Source organism: Coturnix japonica, unplaced genomic scaffold (genome assembly GCF_054131305.1).
Source record: "Coturnix japonica strain WE unplaced genomic scaffold, WE-NBRP24 Scf069, whole genome shotgun sequence".
Lineage (NCBI taxonomy): Eukaryota > Metazoa > Chordata > Aves > Galliformes > Phasianidae > Coturnix > Coturnix japonica.
Genome location: NW_028188972.1, coordinates 714,081 through 735,699, shown reverse-complemented (window position 1 = coordinate 735,699; position 21,619 = coordinate 714,081). Strand labels below are relative to the sequence as shown.

General features: G+C 39.8%; 1 protein-coding gene and 1 long non-coding RNA gene across 3 annotated transcripts; both read right to left on the bottom strand.

The window, feature by feature from the left end:
- Positions 1-858: 858 nt before the first annotated feature.
- On the bottom strand, positions 859-5,599 carry LOC146751673 (kinesin-like protein KIF20B). Its single transcript, XM_085533890.1, has 7 exons — positions 5,008-5,599; positions 4,238-4,376; positions 3,694-3,816; positions 3,237-3,297; positions 2,872-2,997; positions 2,469-2,608; positions 859-1,280 (listed from the first exon to the last, which is right to left on the bottom strand). Exons 1-7 carry the CDS (start codon positions 5,256-5,258, stop codon positions 1,140-1,142), a joined length of 981 nt encoding a protein of 326 aa, XP_085390016.1. The 5' UTR covers positions 5,259-5,599; the 3' UTR covers positions 859-1,139.
- A 3,198-nt stretch (positions 5,600-8,797) lies between these two features.
- LOC146751672 (uncharacterized) lies at positions 8,798-11,291 on the bottom strand. 2 transcript variants are annotated; one of them, XR_014941280.1, is made up of 4 exons: positions 10,955-11,291; positions 10,396-10,457; positions 10,074-10,192; positions 8,798-8,855 (listed from the first exon to the last, which is right to left on the bottom strand). It is a non-coding gene; the product is annotated as an uncharacterized LOC146751672 (long non-coding RNA). The 2 variants fall into 2 exon arrangements; XR_014941281.1 differs by lacking the exon at positions 8,798-8,855 and having other exon boundaries at positions 10,073-10,192.
- Positions 11,292-21,619: the final 10,328 nt, after the last annotated feature.

Below are 21,619 nucleotides of genomic sequence, written 5' to 3'. Positions count from 1 at the left end.
GATGGTGTTCTAGTAAATAAAATATTTTTGAGAAGATGAGAGCTCATGTTTGAGTGGAAGACAAAAAGAACCAACAAGTACTCATCACTGAATATGTAGTAAGTTGTAATACAATATATTTTGATTCTTCTATTTTACTTATGTGCTTCAGCCTTCATCTCCCTTAAGATATAATAACCCGAGCTTTTATTTGTTCCCAAATCCTCGGTACTGTGAGAAAGTCGGCAGTTGTAGGGGAAGTTTTGCTATGAGAACATCTTTCTTCTCAGAGAAAGTGAATCCAAACATTCTCAAAACAGCACAACTCATTTAGTCTTCTGTTTAGCTTCTGAAATTCTATGCTACGGCTTAGATTGGCTATCCTGATTAAAAGCTGGATGTTGAAATAAGAAATGCAACTTCCAGAGATCATCCCCCCTCTGCTTTTTGATGCTTCCCTTAATCTCTCTCCACGTCCCCTTCTGTCTTTTCAAGCCATTGTAGATACTACCTCAGAGAAAGCAAAGAAAGTAAGAAACCTGAGACAGAACTACTGTCTGAGTATTGAGCCTAGCTTGGGATCCGGAAATGCTGTGAATTATCAGAAAAAGCTACAGATGTCCAGTCTGATTGTAGGATCATAAGCATCAAACTGACATCTGCTTATCTGAACTACTGAAAAAATTGAAATTTTAGTAATTAACAGAAATTCTGTTTCTGAAGAACAAAAATAAAAGCTGGTGCTTTTTTTGGTTAGTTGCACATGATGTCAATACGACAGTGTTCAAGAACAGAACCACACCCAGAATACAAAGATCAGGTACAGGAGTCTTACAGAATTTATGGGTAGCTAATCAGGAAGGAGGAAAGGAGAGCTGACCTTGCTTGAATCCTTTAAGGCAGATTGTCTCAGTTCTGCTATTTCTGTCTCTTTTTGTATGACATTAGAAGCCAAAGTTTTGAGCTGTTTTTCCGAAGCTTCTACTAACTGATCTCTCTCCTCACGCCACTTTTGAAGATTACGGTCCTTTTCCTCCAGCTGGGCAACAAGTCTTTCCTAAAAGAAGAACAGATGAACAGTGAACATCACCTACTACACACTGAACTGTTCTAACACTTCGGTAGTTAGCACCGTTTTACAGTCTTAGTAAATGTATGATCTATGATATATGTTGTCGGTCCTCAGCAAATTGTTTCATTTCTTTGTTGCGAAGATTCTCAGCTTCTTTTAACTGATTTAGGAGCTCTTCTTTCTCCTCCAGCCACTTTTTTCTATCAGTTTGATACTTAGTCTCACTTTCCTATTTCAAAGAAACCAAAAATGAAATAGTGAGTCATTAAGGAATAAAAGTCTTAAAAGCCAGGTCATCATTAAATAGACTTGTTTCTGCAAGATAACAGAAACATTAGCAGTTTTTACTACAGAATATTCCCAAAGGCAGGTATTGGATAATCATTAGTTCTTTTCCATTAAAAAATAATCATTTCCAGTATTTCTTATTCAGACTGCAGAGCCTCCATAAAACATCTCTTTTCCTTATAAATGTTCACACAAGCTTTACAGAACTTACACCAAAAGTCAGTATAAGAAAAACTCTTCTAACTTAAAAACTTCTAACACTTTACGCTGCCTTGCAGCAGTTGTAGAAAAACTTGCAGCTCCTTCAGGGTTGAAAGACAAAGAAAAGCAACACAGTTTACACTGTAGGAGTAGTCTCCTTTCCTATCAAACCTACTGGCAGACATTCTCATATATAGGACAGAGCACCTGAGAAACTGCTTGGAAAAAATAAAAGTCTTTTAACCAAGGAAAATTAGTAGACCCGCAGCCCAACAAAAAAGGCTTCCTGGTGATAAAGTTAGATGATGATTTCGATAGCTTATATTAGTTGCCCAAGCAACTAACAGAAAACAGTTTTGACAAATACACCGTAAGTTACAATTTGCTTTGAGTTAGTATTCCTTTCTTGCAAACAACAATTGTATAAGTATACTCTGCTTATAGGACATTGACGTGGTATAGAATGAATCAATGAATGTTCAACTTTCCCCTCTTCTTGAAAAAGGGAATTGGCTCTGCGCATTAAAAAAAAATATCATGAATAAGCTTACTCAAGGTGAAGGAGGAAAGAAGCTCAGAACCATTCCACTAACAGAGTGGATGTAACCTATTGTATACTCACTTAGAAAACTCCCACTGCCAGCCCATTACTTTTATTTAAAAAAACAAACAAACAACAACAAAAAATAACATCAGATGGGATAAGACAACTAACTGTTCAGAGGCCAGCAAAAGAAGCACTGCTCATGGCAGCATAATGTAGGGAAGGCTACACTTCCTATACTATGGGGGCATCAGTGATGCCATTCTTAACGTACCACAAAAAAGCTGCACCTGGTCCCTATTGCATGTTGCACTGCAGCTTTTACAGGAAGTTTCTGTAATCAATATAACAGTTTATCAAGTTACAACTTTGAAGTTAAGTTACCTCCAGCTCTTTTTGCAGCTTTATTAATTCTGTACTGTTTTCATTCAAATTTGCCTCATCACTTTCGTTGTTCTTTTGCTGCCAGTCACCATTGCTCTGGTATTCCAGTTCACTGTATTTGTGTTTCCATGCAATCAGTTCTACTCAATACACAAAATGAGGTTAGATAGCATATCATTTCAAATATATATTTGAAATACCACACCAATGACTTTTTACTAAAGCCGCTTCGGTTTTATCTGCTACAGACATAAAGAAATAACAGAAGCCTTTAACTACAAGAGATTTGTTGTTTACTATGGAACGTTAATGCCTAAGTAACAGTCACATGAAAACGGAAGTGGCTATCACAGTACGTCTAAACCCCTTTTGCATCCCTGCTCCCTTTCCCTGGAAAGATTACCTGAAGCTAATTTTTGGTTCTCTTCTAACTGAGCTTGAAGCATTTCATCTTGTTCAAGCTGCGTTACCTCTTGTTCTTCTAATGCCATCCACATAACTTCAATTGTTCTATCCCTTTCACACAGATCTGAAGGTTTGAAAATTTACAGATGAACTCCCTACTAGCTCCCATTATTCTCAAATCAAGATTCTCCCATGACCAAAAGCTCTTTTAAAAGAAATAGAGCATCTCCATTGAAATATTTACATACAAATATATGCAGACATGTTTTAAAATCGAAACACAGAAGACTCAAAGTCATTAGCAATGTGACAACATTTACACGGATATTCCACACACACACACACACACAAATAATGGCTGACCGTCACATAGTTGGTCATAGTCTTTGGAGATATCTTCCATCCACTCAGTTTCCACCAGCTCCTATAATTCATGCTGAAAGAAAAGCATACACAGTAAAAACAAGCAGAATCTTTAAGACAGCCTAGAATTAATAAGTTTTTCAAATAGCATAAATAAGGACTCAAGCTGATAAAAAGAGTTTGTGTAAGACATTTCAATTAACATATCATGATGTCACTCAACATGATCAGGTTATATGCATGTATTACATATGTATTTACTATGCAGATTATTGTATTTAAAGCAATCTGCCAGTGCTCTGTAGTGACTAATTATTTGAATATCTTTCATGGTCTACCACTAATTTCAGTTGGCCACTTTCATTTTGCTCCAATTTTTTTTTTTTTTTGACCTTTTTCCTGTTGCTTGGAAAACCTGCATCATTCATTTAATAAAAAATAAGAGCAAGTAAAATACCTGCTTAAGTTGTTGGATAGTATAGTCTTTATAATCCAGCTCATCCTTAAAATAGTTAATAACCCTTTCAAGTTCATACGTCTTGATCCTGAGGGATTCCTCCACAGAACGCATCGTGGACACCTGTAATGTAAGCACAGCTCATGGTTCATTAAAAGACTTCTGTAATCCAACCTGGCCAAATACTTCTTTGTTAAATAAAGAGGAATTCACAAACAAGTGCTGAGTAGGAAAATGACAGCAAGTGCAAGGTTACCAAGGAAGACATGAATTCATTTTTAAGCTTCAATTTTCCACCCCAAGCACACCCAATAAACTTTCAGACTAAGTACCTGCAAAATGGGTTTTAAGATATCTTCTTGTTTAATAATTAAATTTTAACTATTAACATCACTGAAGCTGAAATTGAAGAAAAAAAATATACATGCTTATATTAAAGAGCCTCTGGAAATTAGTCTATTTCTCTTCAAGTAAATAGCATTCTTCTTCCCAGTTATCAGCGTTTTTACGCAAGACTTAGGTTTTAGGCTTTGGAGTTACAAACCTCGCTTTGTACTTGCTGAATTTGTTTCTTGGCATCAGAATGTTTGTCTTTTAGATCTGCATACTCTTCTTCTTTCCTCTGCAAATCTTTTTTCAAATTCAGTACAAGGGCAGAACTCTCAGAAAGAATATTTTCTAGCCTTATGTTAAAAATAAAGAGACAAAGAACATTACTGTTACACATCTCATGGAAACAGCAATTACAGCTTAATCCATGCCCTGCCTGTTGGTTTCTATTTGTAAATAGACTCTTAAATCTATCTAGACCAGTGACAAGATTTAAACAATTACTTTTGAATTTCAGCTTGCTTCTCATAATCAGATGCTGAAGCAATAAACTATTCAGATGCTATTCTGAGGGATATACAACAAAACCACCAGAAATCCCCATATTATTCTTCATTTCCTTGCACACTCCTGTTTTCCCTTGGAACTCAAGTAGCATACCAAAGCATCCTAAAGTAGTAGTTTGGCCATTGATAAGCATGCAGATGCATTAAGTCAAAGGGATGTTCCCATTAACTATTTTTAACTCAGATGCTATTCTGAGGGATATACAACAAAACCACCAGAAATCCCCATATTATTCTTCATTTCCTTGCACACTCCTGTTTTCCCTTGGAACTCAAGTAGCATACCAAAGCATCCTAAAGTAGTAGTTTGGCCATTGATAAGCATGCAGATGCATTAAGTCAAAGGGATGTTCCCATTAACTATTTTTAACTCTAGTTCATTCTCAAAGGGCTCTAAGTTAACTCAGTGGTTACTTACGATTCTATACGTTGCACTTTCTCCATTTCACTCTTTTCCTTTTCCCGAAGAGAGTGTTTCATCTGCTCCAAGCTGTTTTTAAGCTGCATAACTTCTTGAATCAGATTTGCTTTTTTGCTACTTAACTCTTCAAACTTTTTGTCTGCATTTGCAGACTTCTCCTGCAGAGTTGCTGTAACTGTCTCCAGATTAACAATAATAGATTCTTTTTCTTTAAGTAATTCATTGAGTTTTGACACATTGTCCTCCATTGTTTTGGAAGCCTCCAGGCGATATTCAAGCTCTCTTATTTTTACCTCACAGTTGGCAACTTCCTCCTGAAATTGTGCAATCACTCTCTGATCTTCTGCAGTCTTTTCTTCAAACTCCAGAGTTTTCTTTTCTATTTGCTCATGTAACTGATTCACAAGATCATCTTCCTGACTAGTGTGAGTTGTAATCTCACATAGCTTCCTTACAAGTTGACGATTATGATTTTCAGCATTATTCAGTCCCGCCTTTAGGTTTTCATTGTCTTGAAGCAGTGCTTTGATGTGCTGACTTTTTTGTGAGGAAACATCAACAATACTTCTGCATACTTCCCAAATCCTTTCAAGACTATAGTTAAAGGAGAGGTCCTGCACAAGATCTGAGATGGAAGAAGTCTGTGACTGAATGCATGCAGAACTAATTTGAGATGTCCCTGTCTCATCTTTTTCAGAGTCTGAGGAATCCTTTACACTGACAAAGTCAGTACCGATGGCGTGAAACTCTAAGTGACATTTGTATAATTCATCTAATTTGGTCCGCATTTCTTTTACTTGTGACACTTTATCAATTATATATTCTTTGGCAACTTCTATGTTGTTAGTTAGTTGGGCATTTTTGTTTTCAAGTGTCATATTTATAGATTTCTGTTCATCCAGTTCAGAAGCAATTTCCCGATAGTCAGCTTGACCCTGCAGAATTTGTTCACGGAGGGCATCAGCTGTTTCTTCAGAAAAAGAAAGCTCAATACGCAGGCTTGTTACCTGCTTACTGAAATCTTCTTTTTTATTTTTTTCTCTTCTGCATTGTTCTTCAAGCACAGCTAAATGACGTTCCAAGATTTCAGTTCTTTCCCTCAGTGCTAGTACTTCCTTTCGGTACGCGGAGCACTTTTGTTTCATGTGTTCAATTGTCCTTTGCTCTACAGTGTTCTTTTTCTTTCTCTCATTTACAACTACTGTAAAACAAACAAACAAACAAACCAAAAAAAAAAGGGGAAAAGGAATGTAGCTCAGATTGATTAAAATCATTATTACATAGCAGTTCACAACACCAAGTAGCAACTTCTAAGTGAAACACTGTCGTAATATGCAAGCCATGCCCTCACATCACATAGTATTTGATACTAGTGAAGGAATTCAAGTCCTCTGAACACGTAATCAGGTGCCTCAGATTTCTATACAGAATTAACAGCAAAAGGTTTTCAGTCTGGAAGAACACTTTTACCATGGCACTACTCAAACCTTCCACTCCACACCAGTAGAAAATCTAATTAGATTTAAGAAACATGGGAACGAGATAGATAATTCACAGCTATATTCTTTCTATCTTCCGTGCCTCAGCAATCCCTATAAGGCAACCAGGAATCACTCCATCTACATCTAAATGGTAGATAAACAGTTCTCTAAGAAATTTCATTCCAACTCACAGTCCTCTTACTTTCAAAAGAAAGATAAAACCCTGGACAAGTTGATCACTTAAGTGTTGATATCTGTCTCTCTTATTCAGTTGATCTCTAAACAAAATATGAGGATTCCTACTTCTGTCCACACTTACTCTTTTGCATATAAAGTTCACTCATAAAGTTGTACAAATTTGCAGATTCAAGTTTCCATAAATATTCCATTAGCTTGGAGCTGTTTTTTTCTTTAACTGGGGAGCAATTAGCTAAAATCACATGCATTTTCTTTCTATCAAAAGCAACTTATGCTGTATTTCATCATTGCTTTAGAATCCAGTTATGTCCATTCCATAATATGCATACTTTAAGTATTAAAAAAAATAAATATAAGTCAAGACTTACTAGGGATTGTGTCACCACAACAATATATTCCATGGTGATTCTTGTACAGTCCTTTTATTACTACAACTACAGAAATGCAGAATTTTATAGCGCCCACGTGCAGCCTGCATTACATACAGATTCACATGTACTGCATGGAAACAGCCTCTTAACTCATCTAAGGAGTTTTATATACAGCCCTCAACTGATTTAAAAGTCATACTGAAGAAACAGCAGTGGCATATTCCACCCCAAACCAGGTTTTGGTTTTGATTGCTGCTCCCAGCAACACTAGTGAGGGGAATATGATTTATAAGTAATCTAAACAATTTATGCTGAAAACAACAAGCAAGCACTAAAGCAAGATAAATAAGACTAGGGAGAAGATGTGTAATGTTCAGTCTAGAAGCTCCTTACACAGGAAGTAGGGAAAAAGCATTATTACAGAGCATAGGAAACAAGACCTAAAAGCTCAGAGAATGGTGTAAATACCCTGAACTTTAAGCTGAGACAACCTAGCATCTCCTAAAACACTTTTGCTCGTGCTACTTATATAACTAATTCTACAAAAGAACCAGCACAACATACCTGTGCTCATTGTTCTACTGTGTATATTTAACATAGCTAAAGAATATATATTAAGAGTTTTTTGAAATTGGACGCTATTAATACTCACAAATAGAAGAAAATTTTAACATGATTGAATACTCAGTACTTCTTAACAGAAAACTTCATGATGACATTGTGACTATCAGCTACCCATTTTAATTCCTATGTGGAGCATTGCTGTCATTAATTTTTAAATGAGAGCTTTGGTCATATGATTAGAACAAACCCACTACTATTTGGAGTATGGAGGAGTCCACATCCCTCCCTCAGTCTCTGGTAAGATGCTTATATGTGATGCCATTCAGTGGTCACATTAGGATTCAATATTTATGCCAAATAAAGGCAGCAGGGACAAATCATCCAAGAACAGCATCTCATCCAAAGAAGGCCTTGACTTTCTCCCTTGCACATATTTTGCAAGAGGAATACAAGAAAGGAAGGGAATACAGCTAAGTTTTAGATTTTCCCTTCTACATTGTATATGCCTTCCGTAATTCTAGGAACACTGATGCTCAGCTGTGCCCAGAAGTGAAGTTAAATGCATCAGAGCTTATCCAAACCATTTTGCTCAAATATTGCCCATGAGCGAGCAATTAGCAGGTCGTCAACAATTTTGATAGTTGCTTCAGGAAAAACAAAACAAACAAACAAAAAAAAGCACTTGAACAGCTGATGCTACTCAGAAGATCAGCAACAGCAGTTGAAACAATCCTAAAGAAACTGCTTTAAAACTATTACCAAATCTGCAAGTGCATCAACAGATGAGGAAAAAGCAGCAAAAAGGAAAAAAATAGTGCAAAAAACTTTTATTCTTAAGCATTCAAAAATGAACAGCATAGGACCTTCTGAAAAAGGGATATTTACATAACAGTTACTTCTATTTACAGTTTAACACAGTGGCTTTTCTCCTTATACCATAAGGTACGCGCTTCACAGCCCTTTGCTTCCTATCCGGAATAGGAAGCAATTTATTGTTTTGGAAGACACCCTGTTCAACGATGGAAGAAACTGTACCTTTCTTTGGAGGTGGCTCTTCCACAGTAGGCTTATCCTCATCAGTACTGTGCTTTCTTCCCACTTCCAACTCAGTTTTCTCTTGTTTCAGTGCTTTAACTGAAAGCACTGAAAATTGGCTGCTTTCAGTTCCTTTATTAGTGTTCTCTTCTGCCGGTTCTGCTTTAATGGTAGTTAAATGGTAGGTAGTCTTTTCCTGTATTGATATAAGATCAGTTACATTGAAGCTTAACAAAAGGAGCACTTAAGTCTCAGTAATCTTCTGTAGGCAAATATTTACACAAAACCATACAGCTAAAATATTTACCCGGTGACTCTATAGACATCAGTTACAAATCTCAATAGCAGACAGAACAAGTACACCTTCAGATAATGACAAGTGCAATACTTGGTAGAGTATACAAGGGAAAGCAAGAGCCTAGCAGGTCACAGAGTAAAAGACTTGCACACAATCAAGAGTTTACCAGTTTATCAAAGAATTTCCTGTTTCCAAGAAGTCAACAAAATTACGAACATGGTCAAAGAGCAAATGGTCAGCTCTCATACAAGTTCATCACATCACACTTCTGCTAAGCTGCTAAAATCACTTTCATCGTGACAGATATAATCCAACCTTAAAGCTTAGTCAGCTCTGTCACGCATATTTTAGATTGTGTCCTTGACCACAAGTGAAGCTTCCTTACTTACAAGATGACGATTGTTAAGCCATGCTGGCACTGCCAAGGACTGATTATTCATCTTTAGTAGCTTATGAAAAGAAAAGCCTCAGAAGTGTTCAGGCCACACAATCTCACAGATAGAGTTGGAGCCTTGTTCTTGGAAGAAGTAATAGGTGAGGACATGACTACTCATCACAGTCAGCTTTAATACCATGGAAATACTAAGTTGCAGTGATGCAGACAGTCAAAGACTAAGAAGGGTCAAGTTGCTAAGCTTACAAGGTTAGAGATCTGAGTGACAGAATTAACTATAAATGTTTTCAGACCTACTTCAGGCTACCAAACATCAAAAAATGAACAAAACCACCAGAAGTGGTATGCACACATACTTAATCAAGCTAGTCTTCACATATTCAGTAGCTCGCAGTACATTAGTCAGGATAAAGTTTTATGGACTGCATAGAACGTGGAGATATCCTGACCATTCATACTCGTACTTCCAACTCTACTCAACGTACTTTTACTGTTGCTCTTCCTCTGATGTAGGAGTGTGAGGCAGGAGTTAGTGGAACACACTGATATTTTTGTTGTTTGTGTTAACAACAACTACCTTCAGATAAATTTGAATTGTTTACAATTTCAAGCGAGTACCAGCTACATACAGAAAATCAGTTTTCCAAAAATGTGTTGATTACAAGCATAGAATTAGTGTTTTTCTTTTTTTGTATAAGGATACGGAGATGTGTAAAACTCACATAATCTTTTACTTTTTCTTCTAAATGAGATTTTAAGTCTTGTAGCTCTGTAATAATGTCATCTTTTGCACCACGATGTCCATTAGCTCTCGAATCCTTTCATTTTGTGCATTCATTTTCTTGGAAATAAAAAATAAAAAAAAATCAGTCATCAGTTTCTAATGTAGTGTTAAGTAGATGAATTACACAATGCATTAAAGGCAAATTCAGTTAAGCTAAGCTCGGTAAGAAATCTATTAATGGAGCCTACTGGAATAGCATTTTAAGCTACCACAAGTTGGTATTAAAACAATTTTACACAACATCTTCTTGATAAAGTTACCTCAGTTGCTTCTTTAAGTTGCTCAACAGACTCATCCAATTTAATCATCTGCATTTCAAAGTCTGTAACACACAGAAAAGGTTGTATTACATAAGTAGCCAATAGATAGTTTATTAAGTAATCAATTTTTCCAGATATTCTAATGTTTAGGTAGCTTTTGAACAGATTAATTAATTTGCATGTGGTCTTCACTTATTGGGAGTGATTCAAAAGTTTTCTATATTTCTTGGAACGAAAGCATTGCATCAACAAGACATAAAGAAGAGTAGAGATTGCAATATAAAAGTAAAAATCAAGATATAGACATTTAACCCCATACTTACGAAAGCGTAAAGCTGCTAGTTGCAGTTTAAAGGAGAGGGGGGGAAAAAGAAAAGAAATAACCAAAACCCGTGGAATTGCTGAACCTGAATATATACACAAGGAACAAACTATCACTTATCTACAGGCTATGGTTCCAAAGGTAGAACATCTCCTCTAATTCCTACTCAAACTGGTTATTTCTCTTTTGGATTAATGAACTATTTCTGTCTTCTACCTTTCACATCGCATAACTCACCTTTGTTCTTCTGCATCAGCTCTTCTTCAGTTTTAAGTAGTTTGGTGTTTTCCTCTGTTAGCTCTTCTTTGGTCTCCATCAGTTCTAAGTTAGTTTTCTCCAGCTACTTTTCAAACCAGCCAATATCTTCCTTCGGGTCCTCCAGGGATACAATGGAACTATGTGCTGCCTCAGCTTGCTCTTTAATATCCATGACATCATAATGCACAGAATCAAGAATGCCCTCAGGATCAACACAGGTGTCAGGCACTATGCTATGTTCTCCACCCTGAAACATAATTTATAATCAGTTAAAACTGGTGAATAGCTGACTACATAATAGCTGTTATTTCTACAGATAGTCTGGATAGCCACTATGAAGACAGCCATACAAGAAGTTTTTAATTTCAGCTTCAAAACCCACCTCACAAATTCACATACAACATGACAGTGATTCGTATGGGGGGAAGATAAGTGGCATTCTAGTAACAGCTAATATATTTTATAGTATTTGATGACCACACTCCCTTTTTTTTTTTTTTTTTTTTTTAAATATTACCCCAGATTGATCTCCTAAGATGTGCCCATAACATTTAAATAGTAAAAAGGAAAATATTTAAGAAAAAAAAAGGAAAATATTTAAGAAAAAAAAAAGAAAAATACAAGGGTGTCATGGTTTAATAATTTTGTAATTTTGCTTTCAGTATTCCACATCATAACATCATATAAAGCAGGAATAATTTTACTGAATCTGCAACTTACAGAAGAAGACTACATCTCCCAGAGAACAGCACAATGGGTCACGGGACCTGGACTCTATATTAACTGAGGCATAAGGAATAATGAAAGGCAGTGCCTACTCTCCATGCTTACTAGAACTTGTAATTAACAACAAAATAACTATTGTTTTGAGCACATTATCATTACTTGTGCTAGGGACAATAACGTTCCAACAATCCTCTTGATATTTGAGGGATACTCTGGTGGCAATGGCCCAGTGCATAACATTCTTTGCAGCTGGAAGGGAAGCTGGTTCTGCTGTTCAAGTCATCTGGGACAGGAGCAGATAATGACACCTTGCACCAACCAATACCTGTCACAGTGAGCCTCCCCGATGAATTCATGCCTTCTGCTTTAAAGGAAATGAGTCCTGCATCTTCAAGGGTCACAGAAGAAAGTGTCAAGGAATGTTTCTTCCCCTGGACACCCATCGTGATATTTGGTGCAGGCTTCAGCCGCACGCCGTCCTTCTGCCAAGTCCCTTCCACATCCTCATGGGACACCTCCACCGAAAAGGTGACAGTTCCCTTCTCAGGGAATTCCAGGGGCTGCAGACCTTTCACCAGCTTCATCTGCCGCACTGAAAGACAACGGGGAGAGGTTGGAGATCTCACACCAGCAGCTGAGAAATAGAATCATCAAAGGAATCAGAGAAAGGTTTAGGTTGGAAGGGACCTTTGAGATCACCCAGTTCCAAACCCCCTGCTGTAGGCAGGGATGCTTCCCTCTACACCAGATTGCACAAAGCCCCATCCAGCCTGGCTTTGAATGCTTGAATAGCATCAGGACTTCCAAAACAAGTTACTTCCCTCTTCCTCTCCCAGGTACAGTATCTGCTAATTAAGCAACAGCCTTTGCAAAGAAGAAAACTTGTTCATAACCAGGTCCATGGGTGCTCTTAAATGGATCCTTCCAGATAGAAAAAACATTTCAGGTGGCCTCCTAGATTTTACCCCTTTTTGTGTTGCACACAAGACTGAAAAAAAAAATTACTTTTGCAAAGTTCTTCTTGTCATAATGAAACAAACATTTGGGGAATGGCAGAACCAGGTAAAATTTACCTTCACGTCAAGAAATTTGAAATATCACTCACATGTTCTTGGTGTGGTGTTTCTGCTATAATTATTTGGACTAATTAAGCTTTTCCCTGATGAAAGCCTAGAAGTATATCACAAGAAGGACCAACTTACCCATTACCTCTTATTTGTCTTACTCAAGCATCTCCTCCTGACCAAAACTGACAATAAAATATTCAGCCAGACTACAGGTTTGAGCAGCTGGGTTGTTTCTAGGATCTCCTGCAGTCTTAAGCTTGGAACACACACTTGTCTTTTGACTAAGTGTCTTTTATAGTGCACTAAAACAACAGGTTTTCACATGGCTATTCCTCATTTACCTTGCTCTGAAATCATTCTCAAACCATGCGGGATCGATCCAGGGAGAAGGGGAGGAGAGGGGAAGGGAAAGGGGTAGTCCATGGTCCTCTAAAATCAGGCTTCTTAGCCTAAAGCTCAACAGCAAATAGCAGTCCACTTCCCCACATTGCTAGACTCCGAGCATTTAAAGAACATCAGCTGACCTCATGATGAGCTCTAACATAGCCAAAGGAATTCATATATTCAAATATTCTCTTGAGTGATGAGAAATATGGAGCATAACTTCAGACTTCTGCTGTTCAACTCTCACTTCTATCATCAACCAGGGTAAGAGTTCAATGCCGTTTTAGATGGAGGACTCATATTTTAAATAACTCATCTCATTAAGGCTTGGATTCCCTACTACAATTAGCTAAATTCCAGTTTGGATCATGCTTCACCTTGGATCACTTAGGGCTTCAGCTACTTAATGGAACTAACTCAATTTGTCTACAGAGAAGCTGTTTTCTATAGCAACAATAAGCTGTGTAAGTACAGTGAGGGTGGGCAGGGGTTGGACTCAGCTATCTTAGTGGTCTTTTCCAGCCTTGGGTGCAACTTGTAAGAGGGAATGAAGCAGCAAACTGCCCAGCACTGAGCTGCATTCTTCCGACACGTGCTATCAATGAACTGCTGTATTTCCCTATCTTCTCTGGTGCTATTCATCTAACCTAACTGAAACAGTAAGCCTGTCATCAATTTATAAGCAATGAGCCAATAATGTTCCAATTATAAACTTTTATTAATTGTAGCGGGTAAAACTAAAAGGCAATTCAGCGCTGGGCGACAGGGGGATTATCGTTCCTCCAACTGCCGCACCTTCCCGTCCCTTGCAACTTCTTTTGTATTGTCCATCCCGAGCGTATTGTCCTTTAATTGGTCGGTCGTGATCGTGCGACTTGGTGTGTCGTTCCTTGGTTGGTCCTTCCGTGAAACTTTGTATCCACCGGGGCGCGCTTTGCCTGTAACTACGCAGAGTACACAATCTACCCATAAAATTAGAGTGTTCTGCAACCCTTGTGGCCTCCATATTCCACCATCACATCCCGGTCCTAATGAACAAGCACTCCACCACAATGCTACCACATCCCGGTCTTAATGAGCAAACATTTTATCACAGTCCCCCCTTTTCTTTTATTGTACTATTTTGTTTTGCTCATTAAACCGTTTTAGTTCTTGTCGACTCCATTCTAAGACGTCTTCTTCTAGTTCCCCATCAAGGGGTTCATATCTTTCTCTAATTACCATTAGGTGGGCTGCCTCTAGCCTGTTCTTAACGATAACGATTAGTCTATTTAAAATACAGGGTCCATAGGTCAAACCTAATATTATCATAATAACTGGTCCCATTATTGTGGATAATAATGTAGTGAACCAGGAGGAACCATTAAACCAACTCTCATACCAACTTCTTTGAGACTCCTGGGCTCTTTTTCTTTGTTCTAACTGTTTTCTTAGTTCAGCCATTGTATCTATTGCTACCCCCGTTTGATCAACGTAGGTGCAACATTGTTCTTTAAGAGCCACACATTGTCCCCCTTGCTGCAATAGGAGAAGATCCAACCCCCTTCTATTTTGTAACACTACTTCTGATGGGACCACTTAAATGGCTCATGTGTCTGTACCTATGTACCCCAACCCTCATTAATGAGACTTAATATTATTATCAATTGAGCTAGTTTTAGATAGGCAGTTTTCCCACTGCAGTAGTGAGTCTTTAATTGTTCGGGGGAGTTATTTCCAGTCTTGGGGTATCTTCTGGATCCTAAATCTTTGGATTCATTCATAATGGAGCAGACCCCTCCACATGTTTTATCTCCTCTGCCTCGCCCATCGACTCGGTTGCCTCGAGCCATGGGGTGTATAATCTTCTCGGCAGCAAGAGTATTCTTCAGGAGGGGCTGGTTTTGCTTCCCTTTTAAGTGGGTCTTTGGGGTACTGCACCCTATTCTTTTTCCCACTGGTTATACACTTAAGTGATGCTGGTAAGGATCCAAATTCACCCCCAGGTTTACCCCCTTCTATTAAAATTTCCACAGCCACTCTGAAGGCTAATAACCAATTTGTGTATCCCTGTTTCCGCAGTGGGTCCACTACCTTTCTAAAACATATCCCAACAGTTGCATTCACAATAGTCAAAATATTCCCTTCTACATTAAATTCTATACTGATACGTTTATACAATCATTGTTAATTCATGTTCTCATTTTCCTTGACGGAGGGTTTCGTGACAGTTTTACTTTCAAATCACCCGCTGGACTAGTGACTCTCCATTCATGATTTTGTACTGGACCCTTAACAAGACTAGCATGTGTCCATCCTTTTTCAGCAGTTCTGATGGCAGTATTGGTAGTCAATAATACCAGATAGGGACCTTCCCAGCGAGGCTGCAGTGTGGTTTCTCTCCAGGTCTTTATCAGAACCCAATCTCCAGGCTTTATCTGATGGAGGGTAATGTCAAGAGGGGGTCTTTGAGTCAATTGTCCCTTTTTCCACAATTCCTGTTTATACTTCATTAATTCCGTGATATAAACTTAAATGTTCTTATCTAACACCCCCGGGTGATCTTTGGGGGTTCCTGCATCATATGGCATCCCGTATAACATTTCGAAGGGGGATATTCCTATATCGGCCCGGGGTTGGGCCCTAAGGTTTAAAAGGGCAAGGGGAATGCATTTTATCCATGAGAGCTTAGTTTCTAGTGTTAATTTGGCCAATTGCTTTTTTAGTTCCCCATTCATTCTCTCTACTCGCCCTGAACTCTGTGGGTGCCAGGGAGTATGTTCTTCCCATTTTATTCCCAAGGCTTCAGCTATATTTCTAGTGATTCTTGATGTAAAGTGTGGTCCTTGATCTGAATCTATTACTTCTGTTACCCCATACCTAGGGATGATTTGTTCGAGTAATATTTTTGTTACTACCTGAGCTGTTGCTTTAGTTGTGGGGAATGCCTCTACATAATGTGTGAGGTGGTCTATTATGACTAATACATATTTATATCTTCCTACTTTAGGAAATTCGGTATAGATAGTGCCCTCTTTTCCCTGTAATCTTTTTAGTGCCTGTAAAACAGCATACAGCTCGCAAGCTTGAGCTGACCAAGTGTTACTCAAGGGTCCTGATTCCAATACCCGGAGGGTCTTTCCATCTACTATTGCATAACCTGATCTTCTCTTTCCCTCCACTACTCTAGAGGATCCATCCACAAATAATTTTTCCCCTTCTCTTAATTCTTCTTCTTCTAAATCTGGTCTGATTTTTGTTTGTTCTTCTATCGTATGTAAACAGTTATGAATGAGTCCCACATTTTCGGGTTTTCCATATAAGAATTCTGAAGGATTCTGGAGACTTGTGGTCTCCAGGGTTAAGTTAGGGGCTTCCAGTAAGATACCCTCATACTTTAGAAGACGAGAATCAGATATCCATTTTTCAGCTTTTTGTTGGAGCACATTTCTAATATTGTGGGGAGATAGTACCTTTATATTGCTGTTAAAAGTAATTTTCCTGGCTTCTTCTACCAATAACGCACACCCAACAATTGCTTGTAAGCAAATGGGCCATCCTCGGCTCACAGGGTCTATTAATTTTGACAAATATCCAACGGGTTTCTTCTTCCCTGCCCAATCCTGTGTTAAAACCCCATACGCTGTACCACTGTCTATGTTAACGAATAAATAAAAGGGTCTTTTTAAGTCAGGCAGGCTCAAGACAGGGGCATTGATGAGATCCTCCTTCAGCTTTTGTAGATTCTCTTCATCTTGTCTATCCCACTTTATTAATCCATCGGTACTGAGCTTTTGATATAGGAACTTTACTTTACTGCTATAATTTTCAATCCATTGTCTACAATATCCCACTAATCCCAGCAATTGTCTTATTTGTCTCTTATTGTTTGGCGACTTCAGGGACAATATTCCTTGTATCCTTTCAGGATCTATCTTCTTTTCTCCTTTACTCAGGTAATGCCCTAGATATCTAACCTCCTCTTCCACAAATTGCAATTTCCTTTTTGATACTTTAAGTCCTTTCAGTCCCAAAAAGTTCAGCAATTTAATACTTTCTTTCCGAACCTTTCCCTCATCCTCTCCAGCAATTAACAGATCATCTACATACTGTATTAATTTGGTATCAGGATCTAGCTGATACTCTTGCAGGATCTGTTCTAGGGCTTGCCCAAACAAATTAGGGGATTCTGTGAAGCCTTGGGGGAGTACAGTCCATCTTAATTGCTGTTTTCTGTTAGTATCTGGGTCTTCCCACTCAAATGCAAAAAAATCGCGGCATGTCTCATCTAAAGGGCAAGCCCAAAAAGCATCTTTTAAGTCTATGACACTATACCACAAGTTGTCGGGCCCTAATTTACTTAGCAACGTATAGGGATTAGCTACAACTGGGAACCTAGATACAGTGCGCTTGTTAATTTCCCTCAGATCATGAACCAACCGATATGTTCCATCAGGTTTCTTTACCGGTAATATAGGGGTATTAAATGGGGACATACAGGGTTCCAGTAATCCTTTGCTCACTAATCTATCTATTTCTGGTTTGAGACCCCTCCTTCCTTCCAGGGAAATAGGATATTGTTTTATTTTTACTGGGATTTCAGGATTCTTGATTTTTACCGTGAAAGGGGGTATTTTTAGTTGTCCCACACTCTCGGGGGTATACCAGACATCAGAATTGATCTCTTGTTCATCCTCTACCCTGAGAGGGCAGAGTTTGATTCTCAATTCTTTATTCTCTACTTCTAGTCCTATGCCTAATGCAATAATCAGATCCCGTCCTAACAAATTGAACTCCGCTTCAGGCAGTATCAAGAAATCACCCAACCCCACTTTGGACTTTGCTTCTATCATTACATTTTTAACTATTCCTACTGTAAAGGGTTCTCCCTTTGCTCCTATTACTTTGGTAGTTTCCCGGGAAGGTTTGCATCCGAGGGGGATCTGTTGTATAGTAGACCTTTCTGCTCCTGAATCTACTAGAAACTCTACCTCCTCAGCCTGGGGACCAATTTTCAATTTTATCAAGGGCTCCTGTTGTTTCTGGGTCCCCAATATATAGAGCCCCTGACACCCCTAGTCTTCTTGGAAGGACTTTTCGTCTCTCATTCTAACCTTGCAGTCCCTCTTCAGGTGTCCCTTTTTCCTGCAATAATAGCATATTCTCTCCTCCTCCCTGTTTCCAGGCTTCCTAAATTTTTGCTGTCCTGGAATTCGATTTTGCGTCCATCCCCCCATTTTCCTTTCCAATTCCCTACTTTCTCTGACCGCTGCTACCATCATCCTAACCTGCCTATTATGTCTTTCTTCCTCCCTTCTTACATATACCTTCTGAGCTTCCCTCAAAAGTTCATCAAGCCCCCGACCCTGCCTATTTTCTATCTTTTCTAGTTTCTTGCGGATATCTTCCCAAGCCTTAGCTACAAACTGTGTTTTGAGCAGAGCCTGGCCTATCGGTGTATCGGGATCCAATCCTGAATATAGTTGTAAATTCTTGCGTAACCTTTCTAGCCATTCAGTGGGTGTTTCCTCCTTCTTTTGTCTTTCATTAAAAGCTTTATTTATATTCTGACCTCTTGGGACTGCCTCCCTAATGCCCTGGATAATGATAGTTCGCAGGTCCTGCATGTGAGTCCTATGATGTTGATTTTGATGGTCCCATTGCGGATTCTGTAAGGGCCATTTAATATCCGCAGCGGGCCCGTGGGCATGTTGAGCATCCCAAATGCGCATCCCTGCACGCCTAATCATACCTCTCTCTTCTGCTGTGAACAGTATACTTAGAATAGATTGTAGTTCCTCCCAGGTATAAACATTTGGCCCTAAGAACTGATCTACTCTGTCTGCCACCCCCAGGGGATCTTCTAGTATATTACCCATTTCCTTCTTAAAATCTCTAACATCCCCTGAATTTAAGGGCACTGATATAAACCCCATCTGAGGTTGTGGACCTCCCATGGGCATTTCTCTTAAAGGGTAGAGGTTATTTTGTCGTGCCTTTGCCCGTGTCACAGGCCCTCCCCCTTCTATCTTTTGTACTTCCCCCTCTCTCGAATCCATCTGCCCATGATCCAACTGAGGAGGAGAAGGTAGGGGAATTGCTGGTGGTAAAGCATATGGTGGGGGTCCCACTAAGGCCTCCTCTTCCCTTCGAGGTTTACGTTTTTCGACATCTTTTTCTGTTCGTGTCAAATTAAAAATGGGGACTCCTAAACCCTCTGGGCGAGTGACCCATACTGCTGCATAGTCACTTTCTTCTTGATTGAAAGGGGTTTTGGAGTTTACCCAAAAATTTAATTGCTGTTGTACCCAATCTTCATTAGAACCATACTTAGGCCACCATACTGCCGGGCCAATTTGTTGTCCGCTCCAAATTTCTACACAATAATAAATCATCTTTGCCTTATCTTTATTTCTTGTTCCTGGATAGTGCGTCCAGGCACTTAGCATGAACCCTAGAGGTGAGTCCTTAGGAATGGATGGTCGTTTAGAAGGGGCGGATGGTTTAGTTTTACACTGCCCCATCTCGTTCTTTACTTCTTGCTCTCTTGTTTTATTCAACGTCTGTAGCTCCCCCTAGTGCCCGTAGCTCTAGGATGCGATCCTCCATAGAGCCCGTAGCTCTAGGGGAATACCAAAGAATAACCCTCCATAGAGCCCGTAGCTCTAGGGGAATACCAAAGAATAACCCTCCATAGAGCCCGTAGCTCTAGGGGAATACCAAAGAATAACCCTCCATAGAGCCCGTAGCTCTAGGGGAATACCAAAGAATAACCCTCCATAGAGCCCGTAGCTCTAGGGGAATACCAAAGAATAACCCTCCATAGAGCCCGTAGCTCTAGGGGAATACCAAAGAATAACCCTCCATAGAGCCCGTAGCCCTAGGGGTTGTGGTGGTGAAAGGGTCCCGCTTATACCCTGTACCCACCCTTCGGCGTGCCCTCACTCAGTGTTGCATTCACTCGCTTCCCCCAGGTCGTGGCCCACGCCCTCGCGGGCAATGGGAACCGCACTACTGTGGGGTCCACACTCGCTCGGGTTAGTGCCGGCTGCCGGCCCCCCTTCACAAGCACACAACACTCGCCACACGCCGGATTCCCAACCCAGACCGGACTATACTCACCTGTCCTGCGTCTTCGTCCGGACTTTCGTGCACGAAATTTAAAGGGTTAACCGGTTTTTCCTTGCCTTTGTGTTTTAAATTTCGGATCGTCGGCGGGAGTAGGGCGGGAGGATAGGAGCCGAGGCTGCCTATTTAGGCGGGGCGCCCCCTCAGGCTTCTCATTCCTACACCAGTATTCCCGTCCGAGTCACGGCACCAAATTGTCATCAATTTATAAGCAATGAGCCGATAATGTTCCAATTAGAAACTTTTATTAATTGTAGCGGGTAAAACAAAAAGGCAATTAAGCGCTGGGCGACAGGGGGATTATCGTTTCTCCAACTGCCGCGCCGCCCCGTCCCTTGCAACTTCTTTTGTAAGGTCCATCCCGAGTGTATTGTCCTTTAATTGGTCGGTCGTGATCGTGCGACTTGGTGTGTCGTTCCTTGGTTGGTCCTTCCGTGAAACTTTGTATCCATCGGGGCGCGCTTTGCCTGTAACTATGCAGAGTACACAATCTACCCATAAAATTAGAGTGTTCTGCAACCCTTGTGGCCTCCATATTCCACCATCACATCCCGGTCCTAATGAACAAGCACTCCACCACAATGCTACCACATCCCGGTCTTAATGAGCAAACATTTTATCACAGACTGAAACAGGTCTTTGTGCCATACTAAATCCAAATACTTACTACAAACCCAGGCAATCAAGTATAGGGGAAAAACCTCAGCACAGACTACTGCAACTGGATCACTGTATAATAGAAACTAGATTTTACTTTACTGTTCTCTGCTGTATTTCAGACAACACCTGTCTTACCTGTGACACGAATCTTGAAGGTGAGTTTCTGGCCAGCAGCCTCGCAGCTGTACTCCCCTGCATCTTTCTTCTCCGCCTGGCTCACCACCAGCCGACGCTGTTTGCCCTCTGACTCAGCCTTGAACTTCTTGCTCCAGGTGATCAGATTCCCCTCCTTGTACCACTTCACCTCCATCTTCTCCTGGGCCACCTCACAGCTCAGCGTGGCATTTTCTGTTGGTGCAGCCTTCACCTCCTTCTGCACCTTCTCCTTGTTGATAAAAGCATCTTCTGCTTCTGGAATTGAAGGCAAATGGGCACATTTAAGACATGAATCTTTTCTACACAGCCTTCCCCAAATGCCCAAATTAGTCTTTGGACTGTACCGTTGAGGACAGCTTTCCCACTCACATTTCCTGACAGTGCTATGAACTGAATGCCAACATCTGAACTATATCAATTGCCAGTGAAGAACTTCCTCCCTGCCAGACCAAAACAGCTTAGATAGCCCTAAACTTGTTTTCATTTCCACCAGTATCATGTTCCAAAATCTTCAAAAATTAAAAAACACCCCTTTCCCCACTGT

Excerpts from the sequence above, each read along its gene's own strand:
- LOC146751673 (XM_085533890.1), bottom strand. The coding sequence starts at position 5,258 with ATGGAGGACAATGTGTCAAAACTCAATGAATTACTTAAAGAAAAAGAA. Across the intron at positions 2,998-3,236 it reads CTATGACCAACTATGTGACG|ATCTGTGTGAAAGGGATAGA; the intron begins GTCAGCCATTAT and ends TCAAACCTTCAG. Across the intron at positions 1,281-2,468 it reads AGCTGCAAAAAGAGCTGGAG|GAAAGTGAGACTAAGTATCA; the intron begins GTAACTTAACTT and ends TCTTTGAAATAG.